The sequence below is a fragment of the Paralichthys olivaceus genome, chromosome 4 (assembly GCF_024713975.1).
Source record: "Paralichthys olivaceus isolate ysfri-2021 chromosome 4, ASM2471397v2, whole genome shotgun sequence".
Classification (NCBI taxonomy): domain Eukaryota; kingdom Metazoa; phylum Chordata; class Actinopteri; order Pleuronectiformes; family Paralichthyidae; genus Paralichthys; species Paralichthys olivaceus.
Window position 1 is genome coordinate 21,719,034 of NC_091096.1, and position 22,634 is coordinate 21,741,667.

Consider the following 22,634-nt stretch of genomic DNA (forward strand, 5'->3'; position numbering starts at 1 on the left):
AAAGAAACAGGAAGCAGAAGTAAAACATTTCTAGTAAAAGAATAGCCAGCTGTTTTAAGTCAAATGCAGAAATCCACAGACAGGTGCATGAACGTGTGTAGATACTAAAAAATGAGGTTCCTCACATTTGCAACAATTCTTATACAACAAGACATGAGAGTTTAAGGGAAGTCTTTTATTGTCAAACAGCTGTAAAATGTTACACTTTACCATGAAACTATTTGCATTTCACAATGAAATCAATGCTGTTATCAATACTGAGACAATTGTGCAGGGATAAGGCAGGCAAAAGTTAGCTGTGACTCTAATCGATGGAAATTACTGAGATTTTAAACCTGAATAAACATTCTCCTGATAAAATGACAACCCTATGAAGGGTGTGGAAAATAATATGCATCATTGATATGCATATATCTTTTTACTGCTCTAGCTAAAGGAGGAAACTTCAAACAGCAGTCTGGAGATTGTGTATGTCATGGATTTAAAGGTAAAAAACTGACACTATCAATAATAAATTAGATTGCATTCAAATAATCTTGTCAACAAAAGCATTGACTGGAGTTTTAAATGATATATGATAGAAACTACAATTTTTCAAGCAACCCCACCCTCCTGTTTTGAGATGTATTTTCTAAATTATAAATGTTCTTTGGCAATTTTGCAAATTCATACATATGTTTCAGAAGATGCATTTTAAATTAAATTATGAATAAGAAATACATTTCATTAATGTTAATGAGGTGGATATTGCTGACCAGCTGAAGAAAAAAGTGCAGATGAGACTTCATGTTCGTATACAGTGGGTTTCAAAGTTCTTTTAACTGTGTTTTACTATTGGAGATAATGGGGACTGAGGGTCAGGAAAGTCAGGGTAATGCAAAAAGGCACACAGTGGGTCTCCTTCATCATGTCTTCATTCCTCCAGCTTGAATTGGAAAGAGTTGGTGCTCCAGTTGCTTGTATCGCAATTGAGCATGGTGCGTTCTGTGAAGGTCACGTTCCCTTCAGCGTCAATCAGGATTATTGTATTGGTCCTGAATGGGCAGGGGCACATAAAAACAAGCAAACACATAAAAAATATAAAATGATTACAAAATGTTTGAAAACTAAATGTAATCAGACAAGAAGATGGCAGGAGGAATTAGGGTGACTGAGATGTCTAACACAAGTGCATTAATGATAACACAAATGCAAAAGCCACGACACGAATGCAGTGACGAATCAACTACAAAAGTCACACAATGGTAACACAACCACAATGGAAGTGAGCGACCGATGTTGATTGAATCGAATTACTTACTGCTGTCAGGTGAGCCGTTGTTTAAGAAAACCCAATCAAGCCAAGCAACAAAAGACTTAACTGTAGTAACCAACTCTGTAAGTGTCATTGTCAAAATCCATGTAGCTCACTTCCATTGTGGTTGTGTTTCCGTTTCGTGTAAGTAAGTAAGATCCTCGTAAGTAACATCTTAAGTAATGCTGAGGACAACTATGGTCATTAAAAGTCACATTGTCAAACTTGAGGCCAAACAGTGTTATCAAGACAGAGGTGGAGGCAGCAGACAGTGCTTTGAGAGAATGACACTTTGACGGCTCTGGCAAAGACTGACCAGCTGACCTTTTGGCTACAGGACAGTCTCTGTAGCTTCTAATCCACTGTGACATCACAGTCCAGACAATCCCCTTTCATTTCCTTGCTGTGGAGGATTGATTACACTGGAAGATTTTATGTACCAACACTTCTCTTCTATTCAGTCTATGATCCTGCAGCCTAACACTGTGCTGTCAGAGGGGAGGGGGGTGGTAGTGGTAGAGTGGTTGGAAGACACTGACCTTGTGCCATAATGAGATGCGCGAACAAACACCGCTGACAAAGCCTGGAGCATGGGCTTACTGTAGCACTCACCCTGGCTCTCCTGAGCGGGATCAGGTGTGTTCCTATTAAACAAACACAACACATCTCTTTAGGAACCTTTACAGTCACATGATTTCAGATGATTTCCTTGCTGCACTATCAGCAATCCCTGGACAGTGTTTGTCTCTTCACACCTGGCATGCCTTTCTGCCCACCAGAAGGGGAATTTTTGTGTCTTTCAGATGGAGCATACCTAGCTATTTCCCCGTTTCTCATCTTTGTGTTAAAACAACAATTTACAACTTTTTAACTTAAAATAGCAGCTTCAGTATCAGTTTGATGTTACACTGACTTGGGTTAGAAAACGTTGCTGCTTTCATTCTCACTCACTCACCCTGCATGTCTGTTCTTGCTCTATATAACTTTGGCAAGTGGGTACAATCTTCTGAGAATTGATGAAGCTGATTGATGGTCGTGGTTACCAGAATCAGACCCAACAAGACCAAGAGTAGTGCCAAAGTGTAGAGAAGTAAGAGAGACGCAAATACTAGCGTTCATCTCTGATATTTAGCCAGGAAACGTTTCAAATAGGTGTATTTGTTACATCAGCAGCATCAGGAAGCTGGATCATGGGTAATATACACCGTTCAGTTGTGTTTCAGCTCAGTGGGTGGGACTACACAGTCAGAGCCCTGCTCAACACATGAAAAACACTTAATTGCTCAGACTAGGAGCCCAACAGAATGAATCCCCATGAATGGCTGTTACTCATTAAAAGTTACATTGTGTTTCTTTAAGCTGAGCTAAACTAAGCTAATTAAGTTGGCAGAAGTTTAATATTAATCATAAATAAATTGAATTTCTTCTCTAACCCTTAGTATGAGAGTTAAAATTACACATTCCTGGTGAAAAAAGATGTAAACACCCTCAGTTTGATATCATTCAAGTCCTAAACAGACACAAATGAAGATGACTCCATCGCAACGAATGGGTCAGTGGTTGGATGTTCATCACTCACAGTTCCTCATTATTGAGGACATTGAGCAGCTCTTGCACCAGCCCATCACAGGACAGGGATTGGTCGTTGACAACGCTGGTGAAGTGGCGCTTGCCTTGCAGCATTTTCCTCCACGGAGTGTCCAGCAGTGAATTACTCAAGCCATAGATTCCTGCTGAGGAGCACACGAAAGATACAGACAAATGTCTAGTGCGCTCTGTGACCTTGTGACACGTCATCCAATAAATACACAATCTGAGGGGAAATATCAGCAATGACCAACGTGAACGGGCCATAGGCCGAGAGAGGAGGGTTAATGTGAAAGGAACAGTTTCTACAGCAACCATATTAAAAACAGACCTGCTTTTAGATGGATGGGTTCAGGGCTGCCTCTGTTTCCATAGTAACACACAATGTCTTGTTTTGCTCTACATGGGACACAGGAAGACAGAAAATTAGAGATCACATTTAGTGATGATTAAACCTGTACATATCCCATTATGAAAGTGGTGGTAAGAGTCATAATGTGTCTAAACAACTGCAAATACAACAAAGATGCTGTTCTTAGGAGCATTTAGGAGGGAATGATATGAAATGAGTTCTCAGGGTGTGAGAGAATATCAATAGTGCACCACACAGTATTCTTTAAGGACTGCTTTCCTGTGCAGTCCTGGAAAAAATAGGAATTTAAGAGGTTGTTCTGGGAAAATACAAACGGCATTTAAGTCTTATTCAAAGGAACAACAGGGTAACATTGAGACTTCAAATACATATTAGCACTGAGAAAACATCTTTCACTACCACCACAACCATTTAGTTTAGATCATGTTAGATCGCTCCTCACATCGAGGAAATGTATTCAGTCTGAAAAATCAGTCTGAAATAGATGGCAGCTCTGCTACAGGAGAGTGAATAATAAGCTGCAAATAGATCCTTTGAGTAGTAAGGAGAATATATTTTCTGATGCCAATTTTATGACATCCATCTCAGTCACATCAGTCATCTGACTTGGATAGTTTCCCGGTCGAAAGCTGGCAGGACAGGAGCAGAATATGCTGCTGGTCCTGTTGATCTGCAATAAGTTTCATTTGATGGTTTTAGAAGCCAAAATACAAATCAGGCAACTGGGGCGAAGCTGTGGTCGATAAAGTATATCAACACAAGTGGAAAATATTTACGATACAACCCATTATCAAAGATTTCCTATGTAAAGAGTGGAAACAATTGATCCAATGATAAGCCAACAGTGGGCAATGAAACAAAATCAATAATTATCGCAATAGTTTTTCTCAATGGCAATATAAAAAAGATTCAATAGACATTGATGTATTTCTTATACATTGTATAACCACAGTGAGAAGATATAACACATAAAGTATCCACCTCAGATTTGTAAAGACTTTAGCTGTTTATCAAGTGAAAGTCATTTCCTGCTCATAAAGAAGAGTTAAAATCAGTATTTAAACTTAAAAGAAATAAAATTGTGACATTCATCGTGATGATATTGACTGAGAACCCTATCCTAATGAGATTTTGGTCATATTGCCCAGCTCTATTTCTCAAATTTAAAGATTTAATGCTTTGCTCAGCTTTATATCACAGTAAATCAAACATATTCTGAAGACATCAAATTTGTCATAGAGACATACTTTTTTCTGTTTAAAAGGCCAAACAACTGTTTGATAAATAAGAACATATTTTGCATATTAATCAATAATGAAGTCAGTTGCAGTCTCTGTGATGTTTGTATGAAATATTGTATATGGGGAAAAAGAAATATGAATTTCACCTACGAGTTGGTGCTCGAGTTTTAAATGTTTTCTGTGAATGTGATTTGAATTTTGATGCACAAGAAATATGTAACTTTTCTTATAGCTTCGCCTCACTGTGACTCAGTGATCATCTCTTTTTTACTCATGATCTGTTTTGATCATTATCTGATAGGTCATCTACACAGACGGTCTAATGTAAGAAAAGGAGTGACTTGACAATAAATATGCTTGAATTTAGCATTTTAAAATAAAATCACCTGATCTCATCTGATTTGTTGGTTTATTATCTTAATGGGGACATTGTTATTTCTGACTGAGGACTGAGGGATAATATGACGACAAAGACGGCCATGAGCAAACCTCACATGCACTCTTACTTTCATAACTTGGCCACAAATTACGAGAGATTAACACGCTCTCCTAACACCAGTTGCCTCTGTTTCATTCTTAACTGTTTGCACAAAAGCTCATCTGTCTTGCATAAAGTTCTTGGGAGAGGGTGTTTTCTAAAGGCAGGACAATGTTTTTTCAAGAAGCTGTGAGAGAATCCTCAGAGCTGAAGGTCGACGTTACACAGTCTCTCTGACAAAAACAAATCGAAAAAATCTCAATGCTGTTGCCAGCTGAACAGTCAGAATAAAAAGCTGCTTTTTCTCTGTTCTTACGGTTCCTATGAACACTGGTCAGTGTTGAGTTAGGTGATAAAAGTCTCCCTTCATATTTGCCTGTACACAGCCGTTGCTCAGTGGGAACCAGATGGCACCGTAATTTAAAAGGAAATGAAGGCGCCTGTAAAGGTTTCTTCCCATTGTTGGTTCTGCTGGGGGCAAACACTGTCTGAAACACTATATTGATACTGTGACCCGAACACAAGATCAGAAAGAATTGGTGTCTATCTATGTAAACAGACTTTTGCTGGATGTGCATCCAATTGACCACAGTAGTAGTAGGTGGACGAATTTAAGAGAGATAGCTCTATTTCTCCCTTTTCAAACTAGCAACAATATCGGAAGTCCCATCAGGTGCGCTGTGTGTTGATGTGAGCTGAGATGAGGGAACAGCAGGAGGTCAAGGCCAGTGGGCAGAGTGAGAACGAGGAGGGAAGGGTAGAAAAATGCCTTTTTCAGATCTCAGTCAGAACCGTAATCAGTATGCTGCCTGGGAGACTTTCTAATGAAACGTCCTCTATACTGAGGCGGCTGAGCAGTTTCCCCCTCGCCAGCTGTGGAGTAGTTGCCTGGAGATGGCTGGAAAAGCATTCGATATTATCAGCTCAGAATGTAGATGGGCATGTTGATGGGGGGCTCCTGGGTAATGGCAACGTGTAACGCCTATCCAATAACTCACACATCTGTGCATGTACACCCACATATGTGGGCATTACAGGAATAGAATGGAAAAGAAAACCGAGGCTTATCCATTTCTAATAATATCTCTCCATATTAATGAATATGTCTACATGGACAGGCTCTGTGAGTTGGTCTGCTGCGGACTTAATATCTCAAAAACTACTAGATGCGCTACTGTTAAATATTTTACAGGTATTCACATTAATCAATCATAAACTGAACTGTAACATCTTCAGTCCCCATCATGTGGTCAAATGTGCTATTTGTCCAAAGCATAGACTGTAAACAAAAGATGGACTCCCTCTATTCGTGAATAAAGCCAAATATCCTGGATAAAAACACTACAATCATCCATAAATATCATTTGGAGTTAGAGGCTTCACAATAATAATAGTAATAATTGAGGGATGATGCCATGGAATCATAATCCCAGAAATACATGCATTCGACCAATCCCGAGTCAATCTCAGCTGTCAATCATGATATTTCATGATAAGTATTTAAACCCAAACTTACTATAAAACATGAGCACATCAACATATGTCTGTATGCTGAGAACTACCTAATATAACAGAAACCAGTTTTGAGAAAAATGTATTAACTTGTATTTTGACTTTTAGTTTGGTCCATGTCCCATCTGCTAACATGGAGGCAGGATTCAAGACTCCCATCAGTCTCAGATGTACTTTCTGTTTAGTCCTAATGAACTAATGTAACATGCTAATATACATGTCAGCATTGTCCCTGTGAGCATGTTAACCTTTAGCTCTTCTGTTCGCATTGCTGTAAACCTATAGTCTTGTCATGTTGATACATAGTTTTATAAAATAAATTTATAGCATCTCAGTTATATGCATCTGCCAACCTGTCTAATTGCAGGAAATATGGTCACAACCTCCTCTTCTGTGCCTGATTTATGGTGTTGAATATTGTCCACAAAGGTGTTATTGCAGAATATCAGGATGTCACAGTCAAGTTGACCTTCAACCATTTGGATATAAAATGTGATCACTTCATTTCATCTTTGTATTTTTGTGTGATGGCCAAAAACATGTTTTGTGAAGTGACAGTGTTCTTGACCCTTGACCTTTTACCTCCAAATTCTCATCAGTTCATCTATGAATCCATGTGAACATTTGGACCAAATTTGAAGAAAAAGGGTTTTCTGAGATATCTTATCCACAAGAAATGGGAGGGACAGACGTCCCTCTGGCAAAAGCTGTCGTCGGCACGGAGTCATAACAATGAACTTGATTTAATCTTCATAAATTATACTGACATTTCAACATCAGATACTGTATTTGGCCTCAAGGTGACTTCTGACTTGAAAAATAGAACACAGGACCATAATGTTCTTTTAGTAATTCATAAGGAAATCTTATCTCATTTGACCTAGAAAAAGAGCCTTTATGAAATGAGACAGAATTAAACGGTTTGATAAATGTAGTGGAATTCAGATCTCCTCTCTGATTAAAGTATGACCCCATGCTAACAAGTAGAAAGCCCAAAATCAACAGTATTAACTTTTTTTGGGGCAATTTTGGGGCACCTGGATTCACTCAACGACAATAAAGGCTAAATTTGAGCTAATTATGGTGAGCGTCTGACAAGTTTATTTAGTCGAAATGATGTTCTATTCTGAAGAAAGTGAATGTTTCTACATTTGTAATCTTACAAGTGTCTAGAACACAAATACTTATCATAATGTTGAGAGTTCATCCATCCCTGATACTCTGGAACATGTCCATCTGCTGCACTGCTGTTTTTCTTTTTCAGCTCAAACAAGTTTCTGCCAAGAATACACCACACGGTTGGAGACGGTGAGATTGAACCACTGTTTTATTTTCGAGCCAGAGTTGTTTTTATAAAATAACCACTCTCTGCTTGAATGAAAATGCATCAAGGAAGGCATTTCTTTGTAGGCTAACATCAGAGGAGATATTCATTAAATTGGATCATCTCTGGGCACTGACTTAAAAGCCGGAATGACATAAAGTGGGATCAAAACCCGACGCTATAGAAAAAGAGCATCAAGCAAAGAATATGTGAGATCAAAATTTAATTATATATGCTATTAGCTCCTCTGAGGGAAGGCTCAGTGGTATGTTTTGAAAATGCATCACTGCCACTGACCAAACCATCCATTCACTTGTAAAACACAATTCCACACGGTTATTGATTATTTATCAAGGCGACTTTAGTTAAACATCACAATCAAAAACAAGTCATACAGAAATCATTTAAATATTTTAATTTCTGAGTTGTGTATTAAATATAGACTTAAAGCTATTTCAATGAGGGTGATCGCAAACTCTCAAGAACTGAGTGGAGACACGGCATGCTATAAAAATGACAGCACCACCACCACGACTTTCCAGCTTCAGGTTTCTCCGCATGATGAAACAGTGTGCAGGGAGGACTAGTAGGCTTTACACTGCACATGTAAACACTTATGGAGGGTGGCGTCTCTTTAATCAAAATCAAAAGAAAGAAAACTGGATTTAACAGTGGTTTACTGTTATCTAACATAAACTTAAACTTAACCCAATATTGAAGGCCAAGGAGCATTTCATATTAGCTTTCACAATCACCTTGTTTTGGTGACTTTCCTCCAGACTCCTTCAGTTTAGTTCACTCCAAATTAACAGGTGTGAAAGGCACTTCAGACCACGGTCTAGAACCAAGGACCAAAACTGGAAGAAGTGTTCCTAGTCCAGACCAGATCAAACTGAACCATGGTGCATCTACAAACCATTCAATGTCAAGTATCGGTAGACGCAGCCTATGCATGTGATGACGACAGGAGGTACGAATGTCATACAAAATTCTTTAGTGTAATCCCTAAATCACAATGTGAAACCAAAAGGCAAGAGACAAGACAGCGATGTGAGAGCTCTCAGTTGTCGGTGCATTCGTAACTTTTAGCATGACACACGGGGCAAAAACAGAGAGGCTAACTTGCAATGGGAAAGGAGTCAATTGTCTTTTTTATCGAGTTTACCTGCATTTAAAAAGCCTGCATATACCAACTAATTTTGGAGTTAAAGAGGATTTGTCTTGTCTAATAACTTGTGTAACAACGTCCTGATCTGAACATTTCTTTACTGGGTTAACATTTAACAGCAATTTGGAAACATTGACCTTTGGGAGTAAGTTTTATTATATATGCTTTGCGAGAATGTGTGTTTCTACTTTGCCCTCAGATTGAGTGCTGCTCCTGTGTGATCCTGGCTGGGTGTGATTTCCTGTTCTTTGTATCTATCTACATGCTGTCTTTCGTGCTCAGCCAGCTCACCAAGCAGCCCAGTCTGACATTACACTTTGTCCCTTGGCTTCAGGCTCACCCTGCCGCACCTAACCAGTTGTATACTGGTTGTCAGCACTTATCGTTGTTGTCAGCACTGTTTTTGTCGTTTTGTTTTTTATTTGTGCCTCTGTCTGGTTTCTGCACATCTGAGTCCAAATTCTAATAAAACCTGAACGAGAGATTGGCTGCAGTTTTATACTAAATCATGGAGCTGCAAGTACAAAATAAATCTGTCAGAAATGAATAACACATGGCTTCATGCACTACATCTTGTACAGTGCACCATTTTGGAGGTAATGATTTGCTGATAGGTTTAATTCAAGACCTTCTTAAGACTTTGTCACGTGTGACATAAAAATGAATATCAGAGTCACAGAATTACTTACACTTCCCAAAAATTTAGTAGGGAAGTAGCCTGACAAACAATTAAACTCCAAATGTCACATCATACCACAAACTTCATGCAGAGACAGTAGCTATTCATACGCTTTCCCACAACCAAGCCTAGTGCACTGAGATCAATTCTGACAGGGGTTTGTGACTCAGTTATCAGTATCCTGTTCCTCTTGTTTGTAGTTTAATTACTGCCTTATAAAAGACGATAAAAATACACATTAAATACATTTTTCTCAAAGACATTTTCTGTCATTTTAGGTAGTTCTTATCATGGTGATGTATGTAAAAGTGCCATATTTTTCCCAGTAAGTTTGATGTTAATAACTTATGTGATGACACATGAACCTGACTCGAGATTAGTCGAACCTAATACCATTGTATAACTAATAAAGATGCTAATCCTGTAGGAGAAGATATATACAAGCATAAGTACATCCCCTTTGAGAGGGATCCTGCTTGAGACCATTAAGACGATACACAGATCATGACATCAAACTCCACAGTGGAAACAATGAAATATTTTTTTTCTCCCCAAACAGGTATACAGTTTGGTAGGGATGTGTGTTGGAGCTGAACAGCCAAACTCTTGCAGTCAGAAAACTGAAATCTGCTTCGATGATTGAGGGGCCTATCTCAGAGTGCACTGATCCCACTTTGATTTTTCTCTCTTTACTCAGTCACCAAATTCAGTTATTTCAGGCAAGTTTATTGTTAATGATGTCTGGATTTTCTTTGTCTGAAACTCTGAAATATCAGCAGGTGTTTCTTTAGAAATTTAATGTTGGCTCTCTCACAGCTTTTCATGAGATGAAGATGCTGCCTCAAGGTAAGAGTGGACCAGAACTCAGCTGACCAGAGTGACAACCTATTCTTGTCAAACTGAAAAATCTTTGAGTTAAAGACCCTCCATGTCCACCATGAGAAGTCACCTCATGACACCCACACAGTAAAACAAAGAACTTGTCTTAATGTCTGACAGCCTTCAGTGGCCGTGTTACATGTTTTTCCCCAACTCTCTAGAATAAATGTGATCTTGTGACATTTGCTTTAAAGAAAACTGACTATTTTATACACAGAACTTGGTGAATAGACACTGAAAATGTAAAAAATATTTGACCCAGCTTCATCAGTGAAAGGTCCACTTTACCACATCCTTCACTCACTTGAACTCCGCTGTAATGAGGTTGAAGCCATTGTACAGGTGGCCTTCTGATGACACCTTCTTCAGGTAGGAGTAAGTGTCCACATCCTTGTCCATAAGGTAGTTAGACACTAAAAACCCTGCAGAACACCAGAAGTAAAAAAAAATAAAAAAAAAAATAAAAATTTATGCACTCAATAAACCAGTCTTGCTTTAAAAATAAATACATGATCGATGTATTCAACTTGCAGAAAAATATTTCATAGGATCCTTAAAAGTTAGGGTCAGGTACCGAACTTGTCACAACCTCCGATGAGATTTCTAGTAGGTTTAATATCTAAATAAACTGGCAACAACTACAGCCAATCAGAGTGTGTAGTAGTGAGGGCCCCCCTGAGTATATTGCTTTTAAAAGAGGTACTATAGAAATGAGTTTGGTTGTGGGCTCATTTGAGCCACAAATCGTAAAATATATTTGTGTATAATTATGGGATATTTTATATTATAAAATATACATTTTATAAAAGAGTTATAAAAAAGTTATCACACTGTTGATGGCAAAGTTAAGATCAAAGGACTTTGAAAGTCATACAGTCTGAAATTGGCATCAAAGTGCAACCCCCACGCTTTAAACTGGATAAAATGCAGCTAAAAAAAGAGCATGATTAACATGACTATGTCGCCCCTGCAGCTTGTACAACTCACAGTGAGTCAATGGAGAGCTTAAAGCTGTTGTCACTCTCAATACAACCAATACTCACTGCAATATTTGTGATGCAAAATAATAACATTTTTGCAATTATAGAGAAAATGAAGAACCAAAAAAGGTACCATCTGTTTCCAGTGCTGCATCAGTTCAAATGTGAAATATACCCAACCAAACAGCTTTTAGATGTTAATTGGTGGATGACATCTACAATGTAAATGTACGGTGCCATCTTATTCAACAAATTGCATGAGTATACTTAATACATTAGGAACAGTTCAATTATCAAGTAAATCAGTGTGAGTTTAAGTGTCAGAGGAAACTGATCTGTATGAGTTAACAGTGGACATTCCTGGCTGGCTCACCTCGTCCCTGTGCGTCAGGGTTGGGATGTCCTTCCAGGTAGTTGGTGATTGCAGCCAGCTTGCCCTTCTTGTTGATCCCCAGCCATGATCCTCCCTCCTTACCATACTCCAGGTCCAGGCCTGTGTTACAGTAGCAATAAGTAATTATATTGATGAAAATAAAAGGAAAACAATATATTAAATGAAACCTTTGCCACAAAATACAACACCCAGTCACACTTCATTCAGTAAAGTCATTACACATGTTTTTCTGGATTTCCCACAGTGATTTAAGAAACCTAGATCATGATCAACACAGGCAGGTTTCCCTTAAGAATTACAGTGGTTAATTTGCATTATGTTTCTTGGAAAAAAAGCTAATTTGGTGCTAATTATTGAGAATATTATGTTCGATTAGTCTAATTTTAATTGATTACTAGAATGAATTGAGTGCAAGATGAGATTTAAACCTAATTAGCACTATAATGCATAATTCTTTACAAGAAATTTAAACTGGTTAAGTACTACCTCTCATCAAGTGTTTTTTTGTTTCCATTTGCTATTTCATTGCCAAGGCCTCAGTGAGGCTAACCCTCAGTCAGCAGGCTTTAAAGCATCCTTCCTTAAAAGGCAACTTGAACTATCCTACAGATAAATTTGATAAAATAAAGAGGTCAACAGATGATGTCACTCACATTAAAGCATGAGGGCAAGTATATGAGCAATAAATCATTTAAAATATCCTTTGAATGGAGTAGCATCATGTATAGCTTTGGCAGTAATGAAATAAAAATGAATCTTAAATCAGTAAATCAGTTGTTTTCTTCCCACTTTCCTCTTCCTCATTTGACACAGAAAAAGAATAGCCCTGCTCATCTGCTGCACTTCCTGCTGATCAATAGAGACGGGTCCACTTACACTGACCAAGAGAGCCAAACGATCGTATTCCTCTAGGGGCTGGATAGAAGGCTAGCCTGATTCCACTGGGAGCTATAGCTTACTTCCCTCCTCATCATGCTATGTCTCCTCTGCCCACCTCCACCACCCACCAACCCGCCCCACATATAAGGAAGAGCCATTTATACCTGTCACATCGCATAAAAGCAGCCATCAAATAAAGGCCCGCTAGAGTCCTGACCCCTCTGTTATAGAGGGGAGAGGAGACTGATGAACAAAAAGGCTGTCTCTGCTTTTCCTCCTTCAGCAGAAAAAAGGGATGATTGATTTCCCCTGTTTTGGCTATAATGTGTATTGGACATCAATCAATTAAATATAGTTTACTGAGGGTGGAGATGTCCTGTGACGCAGCTGGGGGGGTACTGGATTCTGATGTGCAGGGCACAGATTCTTCCTTGATTATTGAAAGGTATTTAGCCTTGAATAAAACTGTAGTCAGACGCCACATCTGCAGCTTTTTCGTATTATCACTGAGCCAAAAAGGTTCATCAAGCCTAAAACATTGTCTGCATTTAACACATGTCCATCTAAATCAATTGAACTGCTTATCCACTTGTTGATTTTGAAGTGTTTTATATGCAAAGGACTACTGTTTGGTCAGATCTCCCTTTCCACTATAGTGAGACTTAACTGTTTAAAGGAGACATACAACGCTTTTTCCTCGAATGTGTTATACATTTTTTTTGTGTATGTAGAAGATCTACAAAGTTAAAAAGCCCAACATCTGCGATAAAGGGTGCTTCTCTACTCCCCAGAGAATACTGCTACCTATGCTCCTGAAATGCCTTGTCAGTAGTCCAGTTGAAACTTCTGGGTTATTGTGATGTTATGTGACATGCCCCCTTGCAGCCAGTCGGGCACAGCCCTTAACAAAGCAAGGTGAAGTGAGAGTGGAGGTCAACATTCCCTAAATGCACTGGAAGCAATTTACTATGACTGCGCACTTCCAGGAGGGGACCTCAGGAGACACAAGCTAACTCTACAGCTGTTTTCAGAAACATTTGGTCCAGACATTTTCCAGAGTTTATCTTTCACATATGAAGAACACAGCAGGAGACAGTTCAGGTCGGACAGGTTTCCAACAACAGGAAAACATCTGGAAATATGGTTGCATGCAGGAGGTAGGGCTTAGTTCAAAGTGTTTTATTGTCATATGTACAGTCCCGTACAATACTCACTTTGCCTTCTCTTAAATAAGTGCTTTAAGAGTTATTAAAAAATAGCTCTCAAATCTCATTGTCTTTTCCATTTTCAAGATCTTCCCCAGCACCTACATGCATGGATCCTGTTTTTCATCCTGAGATATTTGTTGTTTTTATGTCTGCTGCTTCTCAGAAACATCATTGACAAATCTAATCGCTCGCTGTGAATTGTCCAGACATTTTCCTGCTGTATTCTCACACGGGCTAAGCCGGACATTTTACCAGGGAGCCGGAGGGAAAGGTTTCAGAAAATATCCGGAGCAACTGACACAGAGATTTCCATTCTCACATACAGCAACTGGAAAATTTCAGGAAAATGTAGTTGGAGGAAAGTGATGCCACTTTTGAACATTAGAGCATGAATTATGTAATTTTTCAATTAGTAACCCAAAATTCAAATTTTGGACCTGAATAGGAGCATAACACGTCTCCTTTGAATAGATATGAATCCTGCACAAGCTCAACTAACAGATCTAACTTTCTTTTATGTTTATTTATCTCTTGTTACAGAAGACAGATTAAATTATTCATTCAGTGCTAGTCACTTCACTGCGGTGAGATGGAATCAAATGTACTGACTTACCGCTGAGGATCTCACTGTTGGTTCCCCAGTAGTCTGCAGCTTTGGATGGCCTGTTGTAAAACTCATCTCTGTTTGCAGCCAAAATCAGCCTGTGGAGATGGAAATAGAGGTTAGAGAAGCTGTTTTTATTATTTCTGTTTCTTCTGCGAGTCGTGTTCATCTGCTCTTGAAGAAGAGTTATTACAGAGGGTCAACAGTGGTCTGAATAGGAGATCCATCACCTGCGACTCATTCATCATGAACAAATACATCCCATCTTTTACTGTATCTTCCTTCCTAGCTGACAATTTATCATATATTTGTATCAAGTTTTTCTCTCTCTCTCTTTAAAGATTATTCAGGGGTCATGGGAACATTATTCTTCCTGTTATATCTGTCGTATCTGTGCTTTATCTGTGACCCATGCAACCTTTTTCAAAATCATCAGCAATAATTTAGTCTGTTGTATTCTATGTTGTAATTAAGCACTTGAGTGTAATTTCAAAATATAGTGTAAGTACTCATCCTTTCTAAAAGATTGCTCGTGACAGTCGGCCATTGTCTTACTGGTCACGATTTACACAGGTGATCATAAGACTGATGCTAATGTTGGACTGAAGGTTTCGCAGCTCAATAAAAGGCTTTAGATGTGTTCAGGAGCCTTAAAAAAGTACTTTTACACAGAGGTGTCAAAATAATTCACATTCTGTTGACGCAAGTACAGATACTTGTGTCAAATATCACTGAAGTAAAAAGATATGTATTGATTGAATCTCTTTACTCAAATTTAGGTATAAAAGTACAAGCTCTAAAATGTACTACTTCATACTCAAAGTGTGAGAGTAAAAAGTACCCCTCTGAGAGTCATACCAACTGTATCTGTGCAAAGCAGACTGATAGTCATGTAAAATGAATATAGTTCAAAAACTATTTAACTTAAATCATCCTTAGCTCAAATCAAACAAAAAACAATATACTACAAACAGGGTTAAAGCAAAAAGAGATTTGGGATATGGAAAATTGTCCAGGAGGAAATGTGAAGGCTAAAATGGAATTAACTATTCTTAATTCAAATAAGGCCAGGGATAGGGAATGTTTTCTTGCCCTGCGTCGTTGTGCACATTGTCAATGTTATCAGTGATGTTGCTGATTCTTTACTTTCTTCCATGTTGTTACTCCTTGTCATGGACACATGTGCTGTGCCTCTTTTCCACGGTTAAGTCTATCTCTCCTGTCTGTTTTATCTGAATACATCCTTTACACTGTGCTGTGTATGTTTTGCATGCTATGCATCAATGGATAAACAGCAAGGAACCATCTTTTCTGTGTTATTGTCCATTTAGGTCAAAAGCTCTCTTGATATTGGGAAGGCAGCTCTCCACGATGCAAAATAAAAATAATGAATAATTCCTCTCAAATGCATTAAAACAAAAGTTACCAGCCTGTTTTGAAATTTTAAGGAGCAGAAAGTACAGATATTTGTGTATGAGAGAGACGTAAAAAGAGACAAATAATTACTTATCTACAGACACCAGAAAAATCTACTCAAGTACAGTAGCTAAGTAATTGTACTTTATTACTTCCCACCTGTGCTTTTACATTATAAATTGACTGAGCTGGATGCAGAGGATATGAAAGGGCAAGATGAGAAGGAGCAGGGTGCATTTTTGATGATGACCAAAGGAAAGAGGATCAAAAAGAAAAAGATGGAAGTAAAATAAAAAAGAACTTGATCCAAGTAACTTTGGTGTCCTGGCCGTGTCAGTGAAATACAGCAGCTTGGCTCAGATGGTTTTTGATTTTAAAGTTTTAAAAATTCTATGACCACTTTCCACTTTTTCATTTTAAGATCAATGAATGCCTTTTCTTTGTGTTGTTCATTTCAGTGTATTATGAAAAGTGAGTCATGTAGACAAGATTAATCACATGATACTGTAACTATCACAGCATCAGTTCTAATTTCATGATATTAACTGAAATATTCAGGTTTGTTTAACTGAATGGTGTGATCTCATAATCAAAGACTAAACCAAAAAAATCTTATCTTATCAACTCTCACATTTCAATTATTTTGAATATTATTTTCTAGTCTCTTAAACCCCACTGACTGACGGGTTTAATAGGTTAAGTGGGTGACCCATGGAAAGAAGCTTGTGTTCTCCTGATGCGGCTACAGGTTCAGTTCCAACCTAGCCCTTTACCACAAGTCTTCTCTCCCCCTTTCACGCTTAAGATGAGTCCCACCAATAACAGCTTTAAATCAATCTCTTGTCTAATGGTTAACAGTCAATACACTCATGCTATGCTGCAAAAACTGACATAGCAAATAAATCAAATACATCATACTGAATTTTTGATACACAAGATTTAAACCATTTGAAATCTTAAGCAGAAATCTGTGACAGATTCAGATGGGGCATTTTGCGAGGCCTTGCAGCAGTATCCCCCGCAGGTGCTATATACAACTCTAAATCATTTTCTTTTGTTACCAAAGCAAGGCTACAACACAAACATTTACAGCAACAGACAAGAGTGAACAGCATACACATGAGTGTGATCTGATTTCTAATAAATCACCTTGAATTTGACTCTGCAATCTGACACAGTCGCCACACTGTGAGCTGTGATTTTATTCAGGGTGTCAGTGAATACTGAATTTATGCTTAAGGCCAATAATGGCTTAAAATTATATTGTGACCTGTACCTAATGCACTGTCTTTCTGCTACTGCTCTGTCAGTTGTGAACCAAGGATATGTATCATCAATAGGTGGCTTTACATCCTCTGTCAGAATCCATGACCTATTATTAACACAACAGCACACACTATGCATATGTAATTACATTTTCATCCTGCTCGTGTCCTGTTCAGCTGTTATGAAACAGGAAAAAAAACAAATATTGACTTTGCTTCGAGGAAGAGATGACCTATCACTGTTGCATCATATGAGCATGAATTCACATTTCAGCAGACTATTATGGACTTGATGATGTGTAAGCATATAAAAGTATATCATAAATGATAAATTTACCAATAGAACTAACTGATTCACATATATGGAAGAAGAGTTAAGGTCATTGAGGATTTAAACACTGCAGAGAGGCACTTAAAAGACCCTTTCAGAAAACTCCACAGGGCAGAAAAAGGGCAAATGAAATTTATTGACCTCCACAATCGCTGCGTATTTCCTCTGAGCTTGGCAATGGTCCCCCTATTAATCTTTTGGGATGGGAGTGTGGATCCTGTGTAAGAGCAAACCGATAAACTAAACTGACCTAATAGGGGTCGACCTCTGTGCGTCGAAGGATAATGGCAGCCTGTTCCCATGGCACTTAGGGCCACTGCTGCTCCTGAAAACAAAGCTAACGCTAATGATGCCGCACAAGTGAGAGCATCTGCAAATGGATCCTGAAGGGGAAATCACATACGCAGCTGGGATCACAGTGACAGTCAGCCAGCTGCATAATGTAAGAAGGACGGTAAGCAGCATGGAGATATCAAAGCTGTGCATGAATACTCAATTATATTTTTCATTCAACAAACACAGTGGCTTGTGGACTTAGCAGCAATAACTGTTTGTTTTGGATTTATGTTTTCAAGAATATTCATGATTTCCAAAGGAACATTCCTCGGTCAACAGATCGCAATGTCATCATGTTAAATTTCTACTTGATCATCAAGCTGTTCCCAGACATCTTATTTTGGAAAATACAATTTTCCTCTGTCCCAAGAGGAAAAACTTTTTGCTGACGATGTGACTTTTCCTCCTCACTAACGATTATGCTGGGATACAGTACTTCAACAAATGAGTGAAAACTTTAACTGCTGCTGGTAGTGCTACAGGAAAGGTCACAAAGGTCATTTGGGTTTATCCTTCACGAAACATGAATTTTTTTTAACAAATTTTGTTTTACTATACAACCAACATCTACTAAAATAGTTTAGTCGGGACAAAGGTTGTGGACCACCACTATCTGTAGAGCTTCAGGAGGCTACGAGTGTGAATAATACGATTAAAATCTAATTATTAATCAATATTTATGCTGGGCACATTCATCCTTCCCTCAGGAGGAACAAATCTTAACATTTAACACTCTCCTTGAGCTTCCTTCTTAAACCATTGTTGGGCAAAAATTTCAACCTGCTTACAACATGCATCATAATTTTACAGATTTATCCCCAGTCTTGAAAAAGCTTCTTATAATCAGAATAATGTTTGCTTAGTTCCATCTCTTTTATCATGTTAGGTGCAGTGAACATTACAGCCTCTAGGGACCGCATGTGGAGCATATCTAAATGACACTGATTTGACTAAGGGCTATAATAATACTACAATACTGGCTGGTTGATTGCAAAACAGCTCTTACTCTGAAATTCTGAACAGTCCTGGAAACTTGAGTTTGGAAATACAGGGAATCTCAGCATGTGGTTAACCACTGATTCATTTGTGCTGAACATGCAGCTGTTTCACCCCTGAAGATACACTCTTGTCATTTTGTGCTGTGGGAGTGTAATAATTGTAATTAATGAAACTTTAATCTCACTTCTTTCCAATTTGGTCCAAGTTTCCGTCAAATTTGTTTTGATTAAGACATCAACATGGCACAAGAAACCTAATTCTGCAACTAGTGGTTTATATAAAACACTGATGTAATAACATGAGGACACAGCATGTTTCACCTTTCCCCAGGTTCAGGTCTGAGTCAGGACTCATAACACACTTTGATATCCTCAGGCAGGGTCGGACCTCCGGAGGGAAGGAGAGAGACGTACAACCAGGTAGAGAGGTTGGGAGATTTATAATAAGCTGGACTTTACTCTGCAGATCACTGCTCGTAATGAGATGGTCTGTGTGGTCCACTGAAAGATGTCCTCCTTTACAGCAAGAGGAGCATGTGGAGGTTGCAGAAAGATTCATTCAGCACTTTAGAACTTTACATTTCAGCTACATTTCCCTTGTTTTTTGTATTATTATGTGGAAGATATGACAGGTGGGGCTCTGCATTGGTAGTTATGCCATTTAAATGTGCTATATCTAAAAAACAAATGATAAAACTACAAAAACTATTTTTACTTTAACTCAAGTGTTGACATGCTGCTGTCTGTGCCCATTTACACATCAGCAGCACACCGGATATTCCTGGAATAAGATAAAACAGGGTGCATTGCAGCATTGTCAGGGAATGACAGCAGTGATGTCAAGACTTGACATGACTGGATTTAGCAACCTTCCCCCGTATGTTTATTTTCTATCTATTTTTTTAGTTTCTAAACTTTCTGTAGCCACACGTCAGCTGCATGTTCCAACACCTCATTGAAGCTTTGTGAGTGAAACATTTAAACCCAGCACTGTCTTTTATAGCCGAGTCAACAGGAAAAAAAATAAGACCTGACATATTTAGTTTGTTTAAAAAAAAAAAAGTATGCCGAATGACCAGAGTGGCTACTTATACATTTTACCTGTATACTTCTGCACTGAAATCAAAAGTGAACAGGTGCTTATAATATTTGACCCTTTTCTTGATGATGATTTTTCTGTCCGACTTCAGATTCAAGAGCCATCTCAGCTAGTGTGCAGTTTATGACTGTGTACTGTCAACATATAATTAAAGGGTTAATTGTCCTACCTGTAGGCATTTTTGGAAGCCGGCCGGGGGTCAAACTTGAAGAAAATTATACACATGGATGTACCGGGATATTGCCGACAGGGTTTTTCAGTTTGTCCGCATTTGCCTCCAAATCTCAGTCACATCTGGCAAAGAGAAGCAATCAGAAAAGGAAAAGAGTAAAAACCTGTGTTCACTGGTGGTGGTGGTGATAGAAATGACATCGGATGTTAAACATGATCATGAGACCAAGTGGGTGGGTTCAAATTGTGCAATATACAGATGGCGATCCAATAGCTGTTGAAATATTTGTTAAATAGTTACAAAATGATTTTCCTAAATGCTTGATTTGTTAAGAATAAGCAGTTTCACATTTGCTTTGCAGCTTGACTGGGACCAACTGAGACTGCAGTCAGTGTTCGTTTAGTTAGTTTTTTGTTGAAGCTACGATAAAGTGGAGAACACACGTCTTTGACTGTGCTCATATTCCCATCCACAGTCTTTGAGTATATTTCTCAACATATTCTGTTATGTACTGTATTACAAGAAGGAAGTTTCAGTAACAATTCGAGGTAAAGTACCTGGTATGTGGAGTTCCTTTTGAAGTATGCGTCATTTATATGCTGGGACTCTATAGTTGCTTGAGTGGGCAAGAAATAAACAGAGCCACACTAACAACAGCAGCTAAAGGCTTTTCTCATTGCCTGCCTTAATAGTGGTGGTGGGCGATCTGACAGTTTTATAGTGTGATCAATCTTAAAGACATCCATGATTTACTGTTCAAGCAAACTACAGAGATTGTGGCATTTTATGATGTTAACTCTCGATCTAACCTAATAACGTGGATCCACATTACAAGAGAGATGCTTACAACCTTTGGTCAATCAGCACAGCCATCTAGGCTATATGAAAAAAATGTGAGCTAGGAGACCAAAGCTAACTACGTAGGTAGTGTAGTGGTTCTGCTATGCACAGTCAGATATTTCTCAAAACTGTAAACTTTGAGGACCAAATGAACAAATCTGTACACCTTAAAATGAAGCATGTGGAGGAAATGCAGTTTTTCACGCATGATGGTCATGAGTTCCCGAAACAGTTGTCACAGACCGACAAATTACAATGCAAATTAAAATGTAACAATGTTAAGAGTGCATGAGGCTGTCACATTCTATCAGCTGAAGATACAGAACATTTGATGCTATCATGAGTTTTGAATGGTGGGAACAGATACGTTCATTGGCTGTTTTGAGTCTGGATATTCTCAGGAGTACATTTTAAAACTGTGACGAAAGATTGCAATTCAGATCGTGGATCTTCACTGTGTTAAAAACATTTTGAACTATCGGGAAAGTCTGCCATCCAGTAAATCACGTAGGAAAATCCTTGGGGATTACATACATACATACAAACTATTAAACGCAGTGTATGTACTTGGCTGTAGGGCAATCAAATGAATCATAAGGGTGTATGTTGTTTGAGAATAGGCTCAGAATGGCAGATGTTAAACAAATTATCACAATTAATTTTTTTTATCTGAATCATTATTGTAACTGTGATGAGTACAAATATAGAAATGAATTAAAAGCATCTTAGGAGCTCAGTCATCGATCACCATGTCATTTCACGATGTGCTAGGCATTGACAATCATTATGTGATGGTGGCAGGCTGCTTGATTAGAACATTAACTGTTATAACACTGAGTTACACAATTGAGTAGCTTTGCAGCCAGCTATTATTAGATGCTAGCTAAAGAGCAAAACCACTGTTTGATATGTATGAGAATGACAGAGATGGGAGTTGACCTGCAGATCAATTATTAGGCAAAAAACAGGTTCACCGACAACTGGTTCCAAGTGTAACAGCCAACTTGTGTCACCAGATTTTGGTAACCTGCTCAATACCTAGCTATCGTTAGCATTGCTACAGTCAGTCATGTAGAGGTGAGCAAAAGACAAAGGAGACGTGGAGATTCTTACCTAGCTAGTTATGCCCGCCACATTAAACTGTAGATGATGTTAGACGAGCTGCTGGATCAGCTGTTCTCTGACTGACTGACTGAACTTCCTGTCTCTCTGCACTGTTGTTGACAGAGGAAGCGTTCAGACGCGGAGTCCTCTCGATTTGCAGCTCTGGTGCAGCCTCTGCAGAGCGTGTGCGCTTTATTTTCATTGCGTTGTCCTGAACCCCGCCCACCCCTGCACAGCAAATACATAAACCGAGTGCACTTCCCACCGAGCTCTGAGGTCCACTGTGATTGGTCGGTTTGTGGCACTGATAGTAACTGAGAACACTTTGACTTCCGGTTGATTGTTTGCTTTCACAATAAAAGCAGCAATAAACAAACGGGTTTTGAAAAAGACATATATTTCAACTCGCTGGTTTGTTGAGGCTAGATGATTAATCTCAGTGTCCAAGTCAGTGTTGTTTCTGTTAATGTGAC

At 38.6% G+C, this 22,634-nt stretch overlaps 1 protein-coding gene across 2 annotated transcripts; it reads right to left on the minus strand.

Moving 5' to 3' along the window:
- Positions 1 to 160: 160 nt before the first annotated feature.
- tango2 (transport and golgi organization 2 homolog (Drosophila)) lies at positions 161 to 22,373 on the minus strand. 2 transcript variants are annotated; one of them, XM_020093558.2, is made up of 9 exons: positions 22,171 to 22,373; positions 20,215 to 20,339; positions 14,610 to 14,698; positions 11,889 to 12,008; positions 10,840 to 10,957; positions 3,213 to 3,280; positions 2,874 to 3,027; positions 1,834 to 1,938; positions 161 to 1,034 (listed from the first exon to the last, which is right to left on the minus strand). In XM_020093558.2, exons 2-9 carry the CDS (start codon positions 20,268 to 20,270, stop codon positions 914 to 916), a joined length of 831 nt encoding a protein of 276 aa, XP_019949117.1. In that variant the 5' UTR covers positions 20,271 to 20,339; positions 22,171 to 22,373; the 3' UTR covers positions 161 to 913. The 2 variants fall into 2 exon arrangements, with proteins under 2 accessions (XP_019949117.1, XP_019949119.1); XM_020093560.2 differs by having other exon boundaries at positions 2,874 to 3,024; positions 22,171 to 22,345.
- Positions 22,374 to 22,634: the final 261 nt, after the last annotated feature.